Genomic DNA, 17,285 nt, shown 5'->3' with positions numbered 1-17,285 from the left:
TATAGTAGATACATAGCTTTCAATATTTTTTTTCCAGCGTCGAACATTCCGCAGTCGATTCTTCGTGTGCATCTGATGCAGCCTTGAGAAGGGACACATAACACGCGACACGGCGAGCCAATGTCGATTATTTTATATTCTTGAAACAACGAAACATCTTGCTCATCCACAAGCACTAGTCATTCGGCGCGGTCATTTGGAAATCGATCCTCATTGTCTCGACGTGCTGTGTGTCACCTCATCGTTATCCCGTCTTACGGTAATATTTACCGGATCCGGCGAACTGTCCAACGTTAATTTCGCAACGGCGGACGCGTCCGCGGACCGACAACGCGCGATCTCGCGCAACGTAGATATAGTTATACTTATAAACTTTACGCATTTTTTTTTCTTTAATTGTTAACAGGCCGTGGCTATACAGGGCCCACTACGCTTTCAATTCAGTCTGTGGCACGCGGTCTTCCGAGCGGATCATGAGGTACGATGTATGTAAGTTGCATGCGTGTGTTTTTTTTTGTGTATGTGTGTATTTTGTGTGCGTGAGATACAGTACACAGCTAAAGTATTACATGTCATCGTCCTCATCATCATTTGACCGTCGCGAGATGTCTACCGAACGTCGCTAACATCCTCGTTGAGCCTTAGAATCCTTAGATGATTCTCGTTCTGGAATATTCCCGTATTCGCGGACGCGGGCAACGGAGGAATCTCCTCGTCGAAGTGCCTTCGATCGGTCCTCAGTCGAGCAAACGCGATCTGATTTTTGCGATGTCGTTGATGTTAACGTATTATCCTACGATTGACGCTTGTATATAGAGTTTGCCTATGAGGTGTTTCCTCAAGGATTTCTTCGACTTGACGGATCGCACTCGACTTGGTTTCGTACACGTTATTCTGTATACGCTTTTCCTCTCTTGTCAATTCTTTGTACCCACGTTGTCCTCGCCGCGAAACAGATAAATAGACCAGTACGCGAAGTTGAAGAAAACGAACATGAGGGGGAAGGCAACGCGCGCGAAGATGTCGATCCTCGCGCTGCCTTGGGTATGACAGGTGCACAATTTCCGCTTCAAGTCCCAGCAGCGCGTTTCCGCGTCCACCGTCGCCGTCGACAGCGGTGCCGCGGACGAAGCTGGCGCCGCGATCGGCGGCGAGGGCGTCGCGGCGCGCGACAGATTGCGCGACGGCGTGCCCAAGGGCGACGCCGAGGAGGCCGGCGAGGGCCATCGCGACGGCGACGGCGACGACCTCGCCGAGCTCCTGCGCGAGTGGTGTCGCGGTGCCCTCATCGGCGAGCACCGGCCGGCGACGCAGTCTTCGTCATTCAACAGCGAGAAAGACGGTGACGGCGAACGATTAGGATGATAGCGCTGATGATGATGTAACTGATGATGGTGGTGGTGATGCTGCTGCTGCTGCTGCTGATGCTCTTGCTGGTACGTACGTGGCAGCGAATGATGTTGCGTCATCGACGGATTGCTGCCAGGATGAGTCTGCTGTTGCGGCTGATGATAAAAATGATTATGATGATGGTGATTTTGAGAGTGGTGATGATGATGATGACGATTTTGAGGATGATGGTACAGTTGTCGTTGACGAGGACGCGAACGTTGTTGCGGCGGTCGTGCCTGCTGGAACTGCTTTTGCTGAGGATGGCCGCGAGCCACTTCCCTTGTTGATCCGAGCGCCTCCTCCTCGAGACTTACTCGTCTCCCTCTTCCTCCCGAAACAGGTACGTGGACCAGTACGTGAGGTTGAAGAAAGCGAATACGATTGGGAAGAAGATCCGTGAAATGACGTCGATGCGCTTGGACCTCGTCGGGAACTTGGACAGCCACGACCTGCAGCAGTTTTTTTTCCGTGGTTGCATATGTATTTCGCACTGCTGCAGCTTATCCATAGACATGGAATCCTCCGGGTGTCGGACCAAAGGCTTCTGAAAGAATTCGGATGATGTTGATCCATTAATTTCTCGCATACTTGGTTCTGGACCCCTTAAATTCAAATCATTTCAATCCTATAACCGAAAGAATCTCGTGCCTCGCGCTTTTGCCGAATAAAAAGACTAATTATTATCTTATTTTCATCTAGAAGAAGCGTCTAAAAAAAAACTCTGATCTCTTCTTTTAATGCACAAAAACTCGGAATTTTCAGTTGCAATTCTCCATAACGAATGACCAGATCAAATATAAATGCTATCGACCAAAACGAGAGAGCTATCTTGAGCGCGTGGGTGGAGAAGGAACGTTCGAGAAACGTCATATCTTGGTATACTGACCATAGCGAAGTTGACAGATCCATCCGGCTCGAGCAATTCCGACGATGGGTCGATCGACGACGAGTGTTCCATCTGATCGCTCGGCGGGAACTGCTTCTTTATGTTGTCGCTGTGCATGTCGCTACGCGACGCGTAGTTGACCAGCGCAAATTCGAGCAGTGCGCCGAACACGAAGGTCAGGCACACCCCCGTCCAGACGTCGATAGCCTTTGTGTAGGAGACCGGTGGCAGTGAGGCGTTTATCCCCGATGTCTGCGTGGCCATCGTCAGCAGTGTCGTAACGCCTGGACGGGAGAAGACGGACGGACTTTTGTAGATTCTCGCGATTGACAAGAAGAATCGATAAACGCGATTAAAAAATTAGATGGAACAGACGAGGGAACATAAAAGTGTGCATAATGCAAAAGTTCCCTTTTTTCCCCCCTAGGATCATTAATAGCTGCATTAACTACTCTTTGAATAATTCGTTTCAATATGTACATTTCGCCTCTTCGTATTTTATTTTAGGATAGATTTAAAAATAGATTCAACCAATCGGATTCACTCGAGATCCACTCGTTCTTTGAATAGTATTATTGACTTTCCTGTTTCTAGGTATAAATATGAATACCTTCGAAAATTTATTTTATTTATATAACCTAATTTATTTATTTTAATCTCTCTATCTCACGGCAATTATATTTTGCTCCTCATTATCTATTATTAGTATCGCGTCTAGTGTTGCAATTTCAAATTTGTTATCATAAATACTCGTTTTTGTCAATAAATAAAATAAATTGTAATTCTAGATTATATCAATTAAAATTCGCGATACATCGCTTTGCGTTTAGATAATGATTTTGTACCTAGTGACACCCGGGCAGGCACGGCGCTCTGATCCAGCCAGAAGGACACCCAAGACACGATAACGAGCATGCAGCACGGGATGTAGATTTGAATGAGATAGTAACTGAATTCCCTCTTGAACAGCAGGTCCACTTTCAAACAGCTGTACTCTCCTGTTTTTTTTGTTTTTCATTTCATCGTTAAAATCGTTCGATAATATGAATTCATCAAGGTTTTCCTTCTTTATGTAAGTCCACCACTTACCGGTGTTCGTCTTGCTATTGCAGTAGTCCGTGAGAAATTTCTCGAGGGTGAACCTGGGTAGATGTAGGTTCTTGACCACTTGAACGGGGTCACCTTCCTTCCAGAGAAAGACCAAATCGTTCGTCGTCCATCCATCTATCGGGACGGACGAAGGATGGTTATTATTGGACCAAGTGGTTATCCTTCGTTAACGTTTAACGAAGAAACATTTATTGGCTGGAGCTAAATTCGAGCTGAATGGAACGGAAAAACGGAGTTTTCCCGAGTCGTCGAAAACTACTTACAACTCGCCATACGAAGTGAGCAAATTTGTCGATCCAGGGGATACAGTTTCAAATTCATGGGACACGAGAGCGTCAAGGATATCCTGCGCCAGGGGAAGAAAAACAGCGATGGTTTATACAATGCCAGTGGAAGTAAGAATCCAATTCGCAATGTAACGAAACGGCGCGTGTGTTTGGTCATCCCGCACGGTATGTACACAGGATAGAATCCCCGGTGTGTACATTAGCGAAGCGAATTTTGCGACGTTTGATTATCGCGCGGGTACAGATGGATAATAAATTCTCGTCTGACATCAAACATCGAGAGCTTGTGCGGCTTTAATTTCGGTACCACCGACCCTTTCGAGCAAAGTTTGCGAAGGAAAAAAAAGAGAAAGAAAGAAAAAGCGACACGTCAACGATTCTTCGCAAAAAAAGAGCAAAAAAATCTCATTGATTAAGCCGACTCTGCGTTAACCGGACGTTTGATTACACTTCACATACACGCCGGTACTCACCGTATGCTATAAAGAACCGAGCCTTCCGGGAAAATTCGTATGTATACATTCGGCATAATGATGTTGTGGAAGTGACCCTCCTTCTCGTTCGAGAAGAACAGATCCGGCATCCAGACGCGATTCGCCTCCGTCAGGGTTAAATATTTAAGTTTACCTGAAACGTTCAAACGAACAAGCGGGATACACCCGCGTGAAAAATTGGTGTTACGAAATTAACGGTATCGCTCGTTAGCGTTTCATTCAGCGTGCGGAAAGTGCGCGGATATATCAGCGGTAATTTGCGAAAGGGGGATAAAAATAGCCGCTATTACATTTGCGTAACGACCGGGGCGCCTCGCGAATAAAATGTTACGATTCGCCCTTTTGCAGCGCGATGTAATTGCAACATGACAAAAAAGTATGTTACGCGCGCCCTTTGTGCGTCCGGAACTTCTCGCGTTGACCGCAGGACATCGGGTTTGCGTAATACCAACGGGTTTTGCGTAAAGATACTCTGGCATTTATCGAAAATAAAAGGAATGATGAGCTTTGATCGGTGCTTTTTGATATTTGCGACCCACCATTTGCGAGGGAATATTATTCTACCTTTAAAACTATTATTCTGATATTTATATACGAGACGGTATCGCGTACACGCATGTTGCATGACCGCTGTATTACTGTTGCTCTTATCTTACACTCGTGACACGCGTCATGACTTTTATCAACGTCGAAACATCGATACCCAGAAGCGTGGAAATTTCAAACTGGAAAACGAGTTATAAAATGTTATTGTGAATTTTTACGTACCTCCGAAGTCGTTAAACCGTAATCTCTCATCCAACCATTGTTCCCGAAATGTTAATTGTACGGAGTATTCCTGGAGAGAAGAAGAATAAGTGCGATTAAACAGCGTCGCGCGTTACGGCGAGTGATGTAGCGAGTTATTCCTTTCTCCTCTTTAGTGAGAGCGATAGTCCTTCCAATTATAAAGTTTCGTAAGAGAAACGTAAAAAAGAAGAACGTGCGTAACGAAATGAAAAAGAGCGACGGAAGCCTAAATTCATTTCGAATCAGATATAGTATTTGTAATAGCAGTGTAGTCTTTGTGAAGAGAATAAAGATAATAGAGCTTCGCGCAAATGATAGCTTCGCGCTTAATGAGTTTTAATTATAATTATTATTATTTTTAATTCTCGATAATGATCACATTCTCAGAAGCGAATTCCGGTGTCCGTGATAACATTTCAACGTGACGGAGAATCTAATAAAAACATAAAAGGAAAGTCGAGTTATAAAAGAACTTATTTGTACCACGTAATCTTTTTTCCTTCCTCTTTACATGTATATATAATGTATTTTCGATAAAAATCTCGCACCTATAAAAAAAAACGATTATTTCACACGTCTCGTAACAAAGAGAATTTTTCTTTCCATCTATAATATTATCGCCACTGCGGGACGTGCCACGCCAAACTGGTTGTCGATATTCTTACCGTTAAGAAAAGAAGTGATGATACGCAGATGTGGCTTGCACTTTTACGTTAAAGAGCTGTATTCTCGAACAGGTCGAGTATTCTGACGTCGTTCCGGCAATTGACATACACGGTGGCATATTTCTTTTAATTTTTTTTTTAAATAAAGACCACTAGATCTGATAACATTACACACAAATTGTATATTTTGCATCACATAACGGATAAACAGATTATATACCATAATAACGAGATATGAAAATTAACGTAAATAATTTTTCAACAATGCTGCGCGATTTTAATCACGACAGATTAAACGAGGTCAGTCAAACATTCGTCAAACAGTGTTCAACCCACATCTGCGATATTAATCTCCCTTGGCGTAATCGCGCATGTCGATAAGTTAACTCGTCACGGATCGAAACTGATGCAATCCAGGTGGAAGGACGTCATTTTATCGAGTTGCACCTGGGGCGACGTGCAACACGCGTCAATCCGTGACGACTATCTATCACCCCCGGTAATGTGTGTGTCGAGAAAATATGAAACAGAAGAGAACCGGAGAGATATGCTATATCTCGCAGCGGTGGGGAAAAGCGTTCCCGGGGAAGACGAAATCCTGGATTGGAATTATTGAAACGCGCATTCTCCTTTCTCTCTCTCCGCCGGGGACGCTTTTCCACGGGGGGCAAAAGCGATCATGCGACTCGAGGGCGGCGTTTACAAGCAGGCGACAGGACATCAATAGCCGATCTGTTCGTCAAATGCTCCGAATAACACTGGCGCAGCCAAGGAGATGGGGAGGGTGGTGTGAGAGGCGGCGAGGGGAGAGGCGGGGGGGGGGGGCGAAGGGGTCAAGGGCCATGCAAAAGCGAACACCGAGGACCTACCAGATGTAATCAGATCAAATGCCAGAAATGTCTCGGGCACTATATTGCGCAATCTGTTAGCAAGTTAGTTTAAAAGAGAACGCATGCAGTTTCGCTCACGGTGTTTCTCGTGTGTTCCCCGCAGCCTCGCCTGCGACCGTTCCTGGCGGTGGCGCGTGCGTAGTCCCGTGCCCTGTTTCCTATTTCAGAAGGGTTGGGGGGGAGGTAAAAGGGAGTGCAAAGTTGCTTTTTCGTAAATACATGTTTCTTTCCCTTTCCTTTTTCTCGTTTTCTATCTGTTCTTCCTTTCTCCTTGTTCCCTTCGACCTACCGACCGCCAATTTTTCGTCTATCCTCCGCGCTCCGGTGCAGTGCAGTTTCGCTCTACGGTGTTTTTTTTTTTATTTTTAAACGTGAAAAACGTTCCGTTGGCCCTTCTCTCTCTCTTTTTTTTTCTAACTTCTTTTCCCTGTCGGCTTGCGGTATTAGTTTTCACTTTAAAGTGTGTGCCAGAGCCCGCACACACACTGAGGTGCTGTGTTTCGCTCCCTTCCCCGCTCCTCCGCTTCTAACTCGTCCGATAGCACGTGGTTTTGTTCCGTCGTTAACTTTTTAGCGACTCGGCCGTATTCGCACGCATCTAATATCGGCGAAAAGTTTTCTGAAAAATTGAGGAACATGCCGCCAAATGGAGGATTCCACCGGTCACCCTCTTCTCGAGTTTACGTTCGTGCCTTTTTTTTCGTTCTTTACTTTTTTTTTTCTTTTACACAACGCGTCGTATTTCTCGTTTTCTCTCTAGCAATACATCGCTCACAAAGAAAGAAAATACGCTAAACACGTTTGCGTGGATGCCCGTTTGTACTTCAAGGTACTTATCCTTTCCCGTGTAACACGACGAGTTTTTTTTTCCTTGGGATTAAGAATATCGTGTGCAACACTACCGCGATTGCGACATGCGCTCGCGATTTACGCATCTCTCGAGATAAAAGCGATTGTCGCTTTTGTGTCCGTATAAATGAAAAGTATCTCGTGCGCATAAACGACGTTACGGAGATTCCGTCTATCGTGCGCCGTCGGAATATCTCGGAATCGGGAAATCGAGTTGTTCTCTCGAATATACGTATAATGTGCACCTTTCTGCGCAAAGCTCTATGACACCGACAGAAGAATTGCCATTAGCGGAGAGACTGTTTCGCACTCGATTCGATTAAAAAGTGGAGGATAGGAATTACAAACGAATTGTCGCAATATACATGCGGTATACGTCCTCGTGGAGACCTTAAATCACCTTTCCAAGCCAGCTCGAATAAATTGCGCGAAACGAAATAAATATGTGCAATTATTGCGAAATTTTGTATATTTCTTTTGCAACCCAATAAACAGTTTTTTTTATAATAACACTTTCATTACGTCATACGTGGAGTAATCGAGTGTGTCGTGTCATCGAGCGTACCTATGATGACAACGTAAAATTATAATGTTAATAACACAACGAACAACACGTCGAAGGGGGGGTGGGATTTTCATACATAAAAATTCCTGGCGTATCAAGATCTAGCACACAGTCAATATCTCAATATATTATGCTACACAATGACAAATGCAAAGCATCCAAAAAATCATCAGTGTTCTATATTTAAAAAAAGGAAGAAAAAAGGGGGGGAGGGAGGTTAACCGCAGCCCGCAATGCAGCCCTCGGAACTTTACGTCGAACGACCCTCCCCTGCAGCCGTTAAGATAGAGGCAGCCTCCGATATTCCTGGCTGTGTATATACGAAGCTGTTGCGCGCGTAACAGCTGGCTCGTAATTTTTCCCTGGCTCTTACCTTTAAACGAACGACAGTCATCGCGCGCCATCCTCTACACCCTCTCTCACGGACGAAATTCTCGAGTTACACGATACACCAGGGCGATATGTTTGCCGTTTAAGCCGGCCGCCCGCTCTCGACGGAAGCGGGCCGGCGCGCTCCTTTTTCTCGCGTCGTCCGTAATTAACGCGGAAACGGCGATTTGTTACTGTCCCTTTCCCTCCACTCCCTCCCACCCCCTGGGAAATCGCACGAGATATTTAAACGTGTCTGGAGTGCAGATGCACTTACACGGGCGGAGAAGCGCAACTCGATTATCGCGAGGCGACAAAAGGCTAATTGGTCGAGTCGAATCCCTCTCTCTCGATTCCCCCCTTGCGAAAAACGGGTCGTTTTTAGCGAGTTATAGGAAAGTATTATATATCATCGCTGTTGTCTCGGCAATCGTCCTGATGGCAATGGGATAGTGGGATGTGTCGCGAAAAATAACGCTCGCGAACCCTCTGTGGACCGTATCATTATACCGCCGTGACTTTTATCTCTCTCTTTAGCTCGTGTCCGAGGAAAGAGCGGCGTAATATTTATCGCTTGCACTTAAGGCTATCTCATTTTCTCTTTTTCATATTGTTATGATAAATGCGATTGTATAATTAACTCGACGGTCGTGAATGCGTCAAAAATGGTTCGCGAGAGAGCCGCATAATACGATACATTATCGCTGAGGTGAACGCGGCACGAGAGAAGGGCAGCCGGAGAGAAAATTCAATTAAAGTTAAAAGTTTTCACATCACGTCTTCGCACAAATTTGCTCTACTAATTTCCTCGATCGCACCCCGGAGAGGCTCCCTTCGGGATTTTTAACGTCGATCCGACCCGCCCGTGCCGTCGCTTCGACCGTTGCTTAGAAGGTTTCATTCAGGTTCACAGAGGGTTCCACGAGATCTCGATGGGGAGAGGGCCAATAATGCCAATCAGTGCTCGCTCGGCGAGATTCCGTCCGTATTTCCTTCACCCGATGAGCAGCCTCACGTTTATGAATTTTGTCTCGCCTAAACGAAATGCGCACAATGCGCCATCTTTTACGGAGAACGGGTTACGATCATCCGTCTTGACGCGCGCTTGCTCTTTTCTCTCGGCCACGCCGTTACCCCGTGTGTATCCCCGATATGTTCGCTCGCAATGAAAACTCTAACACAGCCGCATTATTCCCACGCGAATCTCTCCCGACCCATCCCTCAGGATTTGTCCCTAAGCGCAACGGTGTGCTCTCATTCAGTCGACAAATATTTGTCAGGATAAGCGATGCCGAACGTGCCCGTACTTATGAGAACGTGATACAGAATGAAAGAAATAAAGGGGACAGAGAAGAAGATAAGACAGAGAGAAGTGAAAGAGAGAGACAGAGAGGCGGAAGAAGAAGAAGAAGACGAAGAGAGACGACAGAAAGGACGGATTCTTGCAGGGCCTAAAATTCAACGACCGATTTTCTCTTGCAGCGCGCGTAACCGATTCCGACGTGAAATATATAATATACTTATCCCGTGGTACACAGTTTAATGATCACGAGCGCATGATGTCCGGAATAGCGAAGTAAGGGAGAGGGATATATGCGTACATGTGAACAACATATCGTTTCGTTTTTTATCGTGTGACGCTGGCGTGTGAAGCGTAACGAGTCTCTGATTCGTCGAAACAGAATGCCAATTATCTCGACGAGTTCCGCGAGCGACGCGACGGCCAAGCGGGAGGTAGAAAAATCAATGATCAAATCGCGACGTCGAGAAAAATTCGGCCGGGCGTCATTTATGACGCGAGGCTTTTCACCCGAAATCGCGTTCGACGTATTTCAAAGCGAATCGGCGAAAGAATGACAACGATCGCCGCGACGTGAGGAACTCGGCATATGTAACGCGCGTACGTCGTGCCACGTGACGAAAAATTCGTGCGAGGTTTAACACTACAGGTATTCATTTTTGCGCCCCGCGTGGAATATAAATTCTCCACTTCGACGTAAGATATTACGTGGCTTTTGAATAGGTAACAGAGAGACAGAGATCGTCCTCCAGCGTCTCGCGCTACTGGAGAGTATCACTTCCCGTATACTCATCTTGACACGGAATTCCGAGGAATCGCGCTAAACCCACTTAACGTTGACGAACTCCAGATACAATTCCGTTTGCATTTGCAATCGACGAGGCAGAGACACGCGTGCGTGTTGCACGTGTATGTGTGTGTGTGTGTGCGCGCGCGCGCGTATGCGTGTATATATCGAGCTTAACTAGTCTCTCGTCTGTTCGGCGAGCAAACCTGAGGCCCTGCAACCAACGTGTCTCGGAACGCATTTTGAATCGGATTGCGAACGCGTGCGAGCGCGCTCGTGCCTGCGACTTGTACGTATCACTTCGCCAGCTCTCGCGGGCGCGCACTGTCGGTCAAAGTCTCTATAGCAAAGGTTTCCAACAAGGCACAAGACGTGGTTGCAACGTACAGTCAATCGAATACGATTCGTACGATCAGTATGCAGCAACAGACAGACTATATACCGATCGTACGTCGCGGGCGCGACGGCTTCACCGCGCCCGGCCTGATGGGTGCGACCGCGGGACTCTTTGGCCAATTCCAAGTCGATTTTTCCTTAGCGAAAACTTCTCTCGTTAATTTCCAACATCCGAACATTCGCGTGCATTCGAGCCTGTCGAATTGGAACGGCAGATTAGGCATCAAGCCGTACTTGTGGCACAGAATTCGCATTGAGATTTAGCGTTACACCAGCCGCGCTTCCCCTTTCTGCTCTCTTTTCTGCGAAGGAGAGACCGACTACTGAATTGCCCAAAAATTCCCGCGCATCGATCCCGCGGGTACGGAGTAAAGCCGGGACGCCCTGTATTATAATATGTATGTATATAGACGTAACATGACAGTCAATGACATCGAGAAAAATCAACGAGGTGCGACTTTGATTATAGCACACATCCACTGTCAGCGCGACGCACGAGAGGTATGCATATATATGTATAATAACGTATATGTACGTTGTGCAGGAGATGTCACGCGCGCGCGGGACGGAGACTTGATAATATATATATGCATATATACGTATACATATACACGTAATACAGATACAAGTACAGAGAAGTGCAAATCTTACGGCATCATATACACGTGACGTTTCAATATAGTTGTACACAATATGTGAGGATATACAGACTGTAGGCCTTGTTGATGATTATTTGTATATTGCACTCACCATATTATAATCATCTATTTTGCTGATAGAGCGGAGAAAGATGTTGACCTTCACATTTGTCGGGCCATCTAACACGTCGACCGGAACAGAACAAAAGAAATCGATTAATTAAATCGGTCGCCGTGAACCGAGGGTCGCTGGCTTTGTTTTCTTATTTTCTTTTCTTACTTTTTTTTGGTTAATTCGCTTTCTCTTTCATTTAATTTACCGGGATAATACAATTTGCGGTGTGGATGGATCGATCATTGATGAATGTGAGGACGGGAGGGGGAGAAGGAGAGGCACGAAAGGAGGCGCGGGAATGATCAGATGGAGAGAAGGGATCGTGATAAGATGATTCTGTGGCTCATCGAACGCACGTGTCGCACGCGTCAGTTGATCAAACGCCGAATAAATTGCAAATCGAAGTGCCGGGCTTTCGCCGATCGTGCGATACGCATCCGAGCGAACGGGCAAAACGATGGAGCATCGTCACGCACTTCTGTGCCCCGCGGCATCAAAAAATCACGACGAGCCGCACGATATATTTCGGCGCACTTTCGTACCGTTTTTTTTATGATTGAATGAAATTCCCGATAAAGTGCCATTCCCCTCGAGCGCGTGATTCGTTTCTGTGAACGATTAGTTTTTACGGATGACACTCGAAAACTTCGCTTCATTTCAGTTTTTTAATCAGTTTAAAACACTCCTCTATATACGAGAGAGGACGGGAGACCTTCCCATTATCTTGCCGCGAGGCACAGCGCGGCGCGTATCTCGTTGCGCGATCCAATATGGTGTGTCGTATAAAAAAGCGTAAAGAGAGTTTGGAGATGAGCTTGGATATATGCAGATATATAACGTGAGGTCGATATAAAATTTAAATAAACGCGCTACGCGCTACGACATTTAAATGGCATGGGGTGATGCGATGGGGCGAACTATACTGCAGCGATTTAGCGAGCGTGTGTGCGTTAGAGAGAGCTTCTCTCCTTCCCTCAATTAATATCACACACGCAAGGTAACCATAGCGGGTCGTATGAAAGCTACGGATCTACTGCGGACAGAGATACTGCGAGAAGAAACGAAAGGAGAACTTGTCTTTTGCAAGCTAATGTGGAGCTAAAAAAGATCGATCTTGGACTTGGCGGATGACGGTGATCCTTCTCGCTACATGTGCGATCTCTTACAGGAGTTATACCGCGAAGACGGAGTAATATCCAGCCGCTAAAAGCGACGATTATTGATCCGTGCGCTTCGCCAAGTGTAAATAATCCCATAAGAATACAGGTAAGGAATAAAGTCGACGTGCGTATGTGTTGGGTTGCCCACGCGTGCAGGCACACCGAACGTATAGAAATGCCTCGGCCTGTCGCTTTGCGTGTATAATCTCGGTATACGACGAGCGCGATGTGGTAGACACATTGTCGGTTGGTTGAATTTTAAAAGAAGCCGCGTAGCGTGGCGTCACAGGGTATCCCGAACGTTCCAGTTCGAGATACGCGGGGAGACGTATATGAGCGAAGCGAAATGAAAAAAAAAAAAAAAAAAAAAAAATTTCATAATAAGAAAGATAGAAAGGGAGAGAGCAACAGAGTTAGTCGCGAATGTATATGCGAGGTATGAAAACGGACGTATCCGAGGCACGCAAGGCGACAATCCTGTAGAGCAGATCTCTACGTCCAGATGCTGCGCGGACATCCGAGATACTGGAGAAAGAAATGCATTCTACTGCGAGCATTATACGGAGTGAGAATCGGAGATTAACCGTTGCTCCCGTTACACGCCCTTTGACGGCCGTTTGTCCCCGCCCTCCGTAATTGGGGCCCGACCAGGTGTCTGTCCCACCGGGTCGACCTTCCGACACAGAAGCGGCCTGATTGTCGCGACTTTCGCCTCGCTCGTGGACGCTGCTCTCGGACGCGCGAGATACACCCTCGCCGACGTCATTGTCGTCGTCGTCGTCGTCGTCTTCGGCGCGGTTGCGCGGCATGGGGACTAGATACACCTAGGAGAGGAATCCTAGAATCCCATTGCCATATACGTGGTTTGTCTCTGTCGTTCTCGCGATGGGATAATCGGTAATTGGCGTAAGATGTAGCGATCGTGAATCACAATTTTGCTATAAATTTTTCGGAGGCGGGATAAGCACCAGTGATGTAATACTAATTCGCGGGTAATATTTCATCGCGGGCTCGATCGAAGGGAGTGATTTAATCGATATCGTGACGGAGCAAGTAAAATATAGATTATATTTTCATGTCGGTTATCAAGAGTTTCTGGCTATAAAAATTTCATGTATCATGCCTTGCGCCTCTTAATTTGCAGACACTGAATAATTTGACTCGGTTATTTACGAAAGCCAATATTCGATATTTTATACAACGAGAAGCGCACATTTTGCCGCTTTCGCTTGCAAATTACAAAAATGAGCAAATGCCGCGATCCAAGGGGCTCGAATAGTATCCATCAATAAGGGGGAGGGGAGGTTCGATAATTGAAAAGTCAGGGAAAAGAAAATAAAGTGAGCACGAGTCTAAGCTCGGGTAGGATGGGGTACGCTTAGCGTGTGTATGCGCGACGTCGTGCAGGAAAGGTAAACGTACCTATTATGAAAGAAAGAACGTATCGATTTAACGGAATGTCCGTTTAAATCTTTGACAACACCCCTGAAATACAATTCTTTTCGCTTCGCTCCGACGCTTCGCCAAGCGCGTAGGTGGTTGTACAAGCAGCGTCCGGTTTTAACGAACTGTTGAAAATCATCGCGGACCGTCGATCTCGCCTTCATTAACGTTTATTTTCAGAAAGGGAGGCGTGGCAATCTTGGAGGATTCGTGTCCGAGGCAAAATTCTCGCAACGCGACAACGTACATTAAGCTCGCGCGCGCGCGTTCGGGACACGTCAAGGCACAAGGCATGTTGTATATTTGTCTTTGTCGTAGAGAAAAAGGAAATAAGTCAAGCAAACGATTTACGAGAAACTGCTATATTTTTATAATCGTGACAGTGAATCTCCTACTTTCCGCTAAAATGCGCTTCTGACCCGATCTTTATTAAGCGCCGGGCAGATCGGAAAATGTCGCTATAATCGGCGCATTGCAATTTGCATTCAACTCTCGCAGTAATCTAATAAGCGGGCCTCGGATATTGCCGCTCCAGTGAGGCTTACCGGACAATCGCTGGAGCGACAATTGCTGGAGAACGATCGTATTTCTGTATTTCGAACGAATTCGAGCGCGAATGGAGAACGGTCTCCCTTACTTTTTCCCCTCCCAAGAACTGATTATAGTGACACATAAGCTGGGCTTTTACGTTTTCTTTCCCGACAGATACACACGTTCTGAAACGTAAATTGCAGTTTATAGCATAGGGAAGTTAACGTAAAAGGAAAGATGCAGCGCGCTTTGAAGTCACATTAAAGGATTAAGTTAATCTTCCTACTGGCACTTGTAAACAATTAAATGCAGTCAAACTGAATGTAATAGGCTTCCAGGAATAATTCTACTGTCGCTCGCGATGACAATATTGCAAAGTTCTGTATATATACCCTTGCAGTAAAGGGATGAAAGCCAATTAGAGCCAGTACGCAAAAATAAGTGCGTAAATAAATATTTATGACAACTGTTGAAATAACAAAATATCGTAAAGAACATCAGAAGCATGATGCCACTCGGTGACATAACTAAATTGGTTCTTGCGATTATTTTTGCTTCAACAATTGTTATAGATATTTATTCTTATGTTTGCTATGTAATTATATAATGTAATATGTGTGTATTAAAATGACTCTTGTCTTTTATATTCAAAGTCTCTCTTAATTCTTCCAACCAAATTCTATCTCCCTCTCTCCATCTCTTCCTCTCTTTATCGCATAATGTAATATCTATTCCGCGTTATAAGTGGTAAGGATATCGGCGCCGATGAAGTGAGCTTCAAGAGCGGCAACATCCGAGTACCACTGATAAAGAGACGGCCATGCGATGCTTAACCAAGGAGATACGGATCGGGAGATCCGTCGCGATTAACCCAACACCACTTTGGCGAGGAGAAAAAGCACGTCTACTTGAAATTTTAAAGATGCTAACTTTAAGCTTCTACAGAAAATATAACATACAGATAATATTATCCATCGTTATCATTATATATATTATCGTAATTAAACTCTCATACATATAATATTAGCATCACCGCGCGTAACCAAGTTTCCAACGAGTAAATAAATATTATTACAGGCACGTATATTTTAGAGAAAATAGAACCAGGGGAGGTACATCCTTCACTAATGCATGTGCGGGTATCGACTGCTAAATAAATTATGGCAGATATACATACACTCATATATATACTACTCACGTGCACGCGTACACATACACATATATATACACACGCACACACACATCCTCGTCGTGCCCGATAAATTCTTAAATGTCATCATCTTTTCTCGCACTTAGCGCGTGAATATTTAAACGGCGGTCTGCAAACGGCGGTGGGTTAATCACGGGGATCGATCGGTAAACGAGTGCGACTCAAAGTGGGAACTCGCTTCGGTGAAAACCGCGCGCTGGAAATTGGAGCTCTATAACGAGACCCCCAACGACAAAGTCGCCTTTCGCGTCGTCGCCAGCTCCGTGTATAATTAATTGGTACCAGGCCTGTCTAATTACGCTGCCTCCGCGACGTCGTCGTCGTCGTCGCAATTGGCAATTCGCGGTTAATCCCGGGCTCTGTCGCGGCGGCACAATGTCGTCGTCGTCGTCGCCGTCGCGCCGCCGTTCCTCACCGAGGGACGCGTCGCGTTTCGTGCGCGGCAACCCTCCCTGGGCTATTTTCTGCGAAAATGAGCGTATTTGCCAAACGTGCGTCGCATTCCATTGTTCTAAAAGTACACCCAAACGCGTCGCTCGCCTCGTTTGTCGTATAGCCGAAGGAAAACGTACATACGACGTAAAAATATATACTTATATCTTGAAAAAAAAATTCAACCAAGACAAAAGCGTTATTGCGTTTAAGCACGGATGTATTTACAATTATAATTATAATTTTTTTTTATCCAAGTTTCGCGTTGCTCGATGAAATTAAGGTATTACGGGCGCCCTGCCCTATATACTCTCTCCCTGATAAATAGTAGACGAGAGCCTGCACCTACACGCTACTCGGCACGAAAACTCGGAGAGAAATGAAGCGTGTCCTGAATGTAAATCTCTCGGCTCGCGCGCAATGCGGCCGTTGAAAAATTTATCCTTGCAATTAAATTGCATTGGTCGCTGATACGCGCTGCTGATTACACTGCCGACGTGACTTGCGCCTTCGAGTCATTTCCGCAACGATTACAAGGGGCTCCTTTTTTCTTTTCTTTTTTTTTTCTTTAACCGAGATCGTTTCCTCGGATATTGCACGTAAGTGTTTAATTTTCATATAGATGGGCTTAACTGGTTAACGGCGGTACAGGTACTGTTACTGTTTTCTGTTAGCAATTAGAAAAAAAAGTCCATTACCAAGAATGAGACAAAAAAGGGTTGCACACTACCGCAGAGATGTAGCAGCACGAGAAATGCCTTAGCGAGTGTGTTTGTCGCACGGTGCAGTAAAGAATTAAAGAATAAGTCAACGGGTACATCTGATATATGTACATATGTGTAGGCAGGTGTTTTCTATTATATAATATGATATACAGTGTTACATTGCGCATGTGTATGTAAGTATGTACGTATAAATCTAATAAATAAAGTGATCAATGTGTCATTATAATATTGTTAAAAAAGAGAAAAAGAGAA

General features: G+C 45.5%; 1 protein-coding gene across 5 annotated transcripts in view; it reads right to left on the bottom strand.

Annotated features, from left to right (window-relative positions):
* Positions 1-1,621: 1,621 nt before the first annotated feature.
* LOC105448904 (glutamate-gated chloride channel) overlaps positions 1,622-17,285 on the bottom strand; it is a 35,756-nt gene continuing 20,092 nt past the window's right edge. For 3 of the 5 annotated variants that reach the window (XM_011687761.1, XM_011687759.1, XM_011687760.1), the window contains exons 5-11: positions 4,938-5,007; positions 4,149-4,302; positions 3,652-3,734; positions 3,368-3,502; positions 3,124-3,276; positions 2,279-2,562; positions 1,622-1,936 (exon numbers count right to left, since the gene is read on the bottom strand). In XM_011687761.1, the coding sequence (XP_011686063.1) occupies positions 1,703-1,936; positions 2,279-2,562; positions 3,124-3,276; positions 3,368-3,502; positions 3,652-3,734; positions 4,149-4,302; positions 4,938-5,007 (1,113 nt within the window). In that variant the 3' untranslated portion in view covers positions 1,622-1,702. Of the gene's footprint in view, positions 1,937-2,278; positions 2,563-3,123; positions 3,277-3,367; positions 3,503-3,651; positions 3,735-4,148; positions 4,303-4,937; positions 5,008-11,529; positions 11,598-17,285 lie in introns of all 5 variants that reach the window. The other 2 variants (XM_011687762.1, XM_011687763.1) reach the window with 2 other exon arrangements.

Source organism: Wasmannia auropunctata, unplaced genomic scaffold (genome assembly GCF_000956235.1).
Source record: "Wasmannia auropunctata unplaced genomic scaffold, wasmannia.A_1.0 LD336078.1, whole genome shotgun sequence".
NCBI lineage: Eukaryota > Metazoa > Arthropoda > Insecta > Hymenoptera > Formicidae > Wasmannia > Wasmannia auropunctata.
This window is presented reverse-complemented; position numbering and strand designations above follow the sequence as displayed.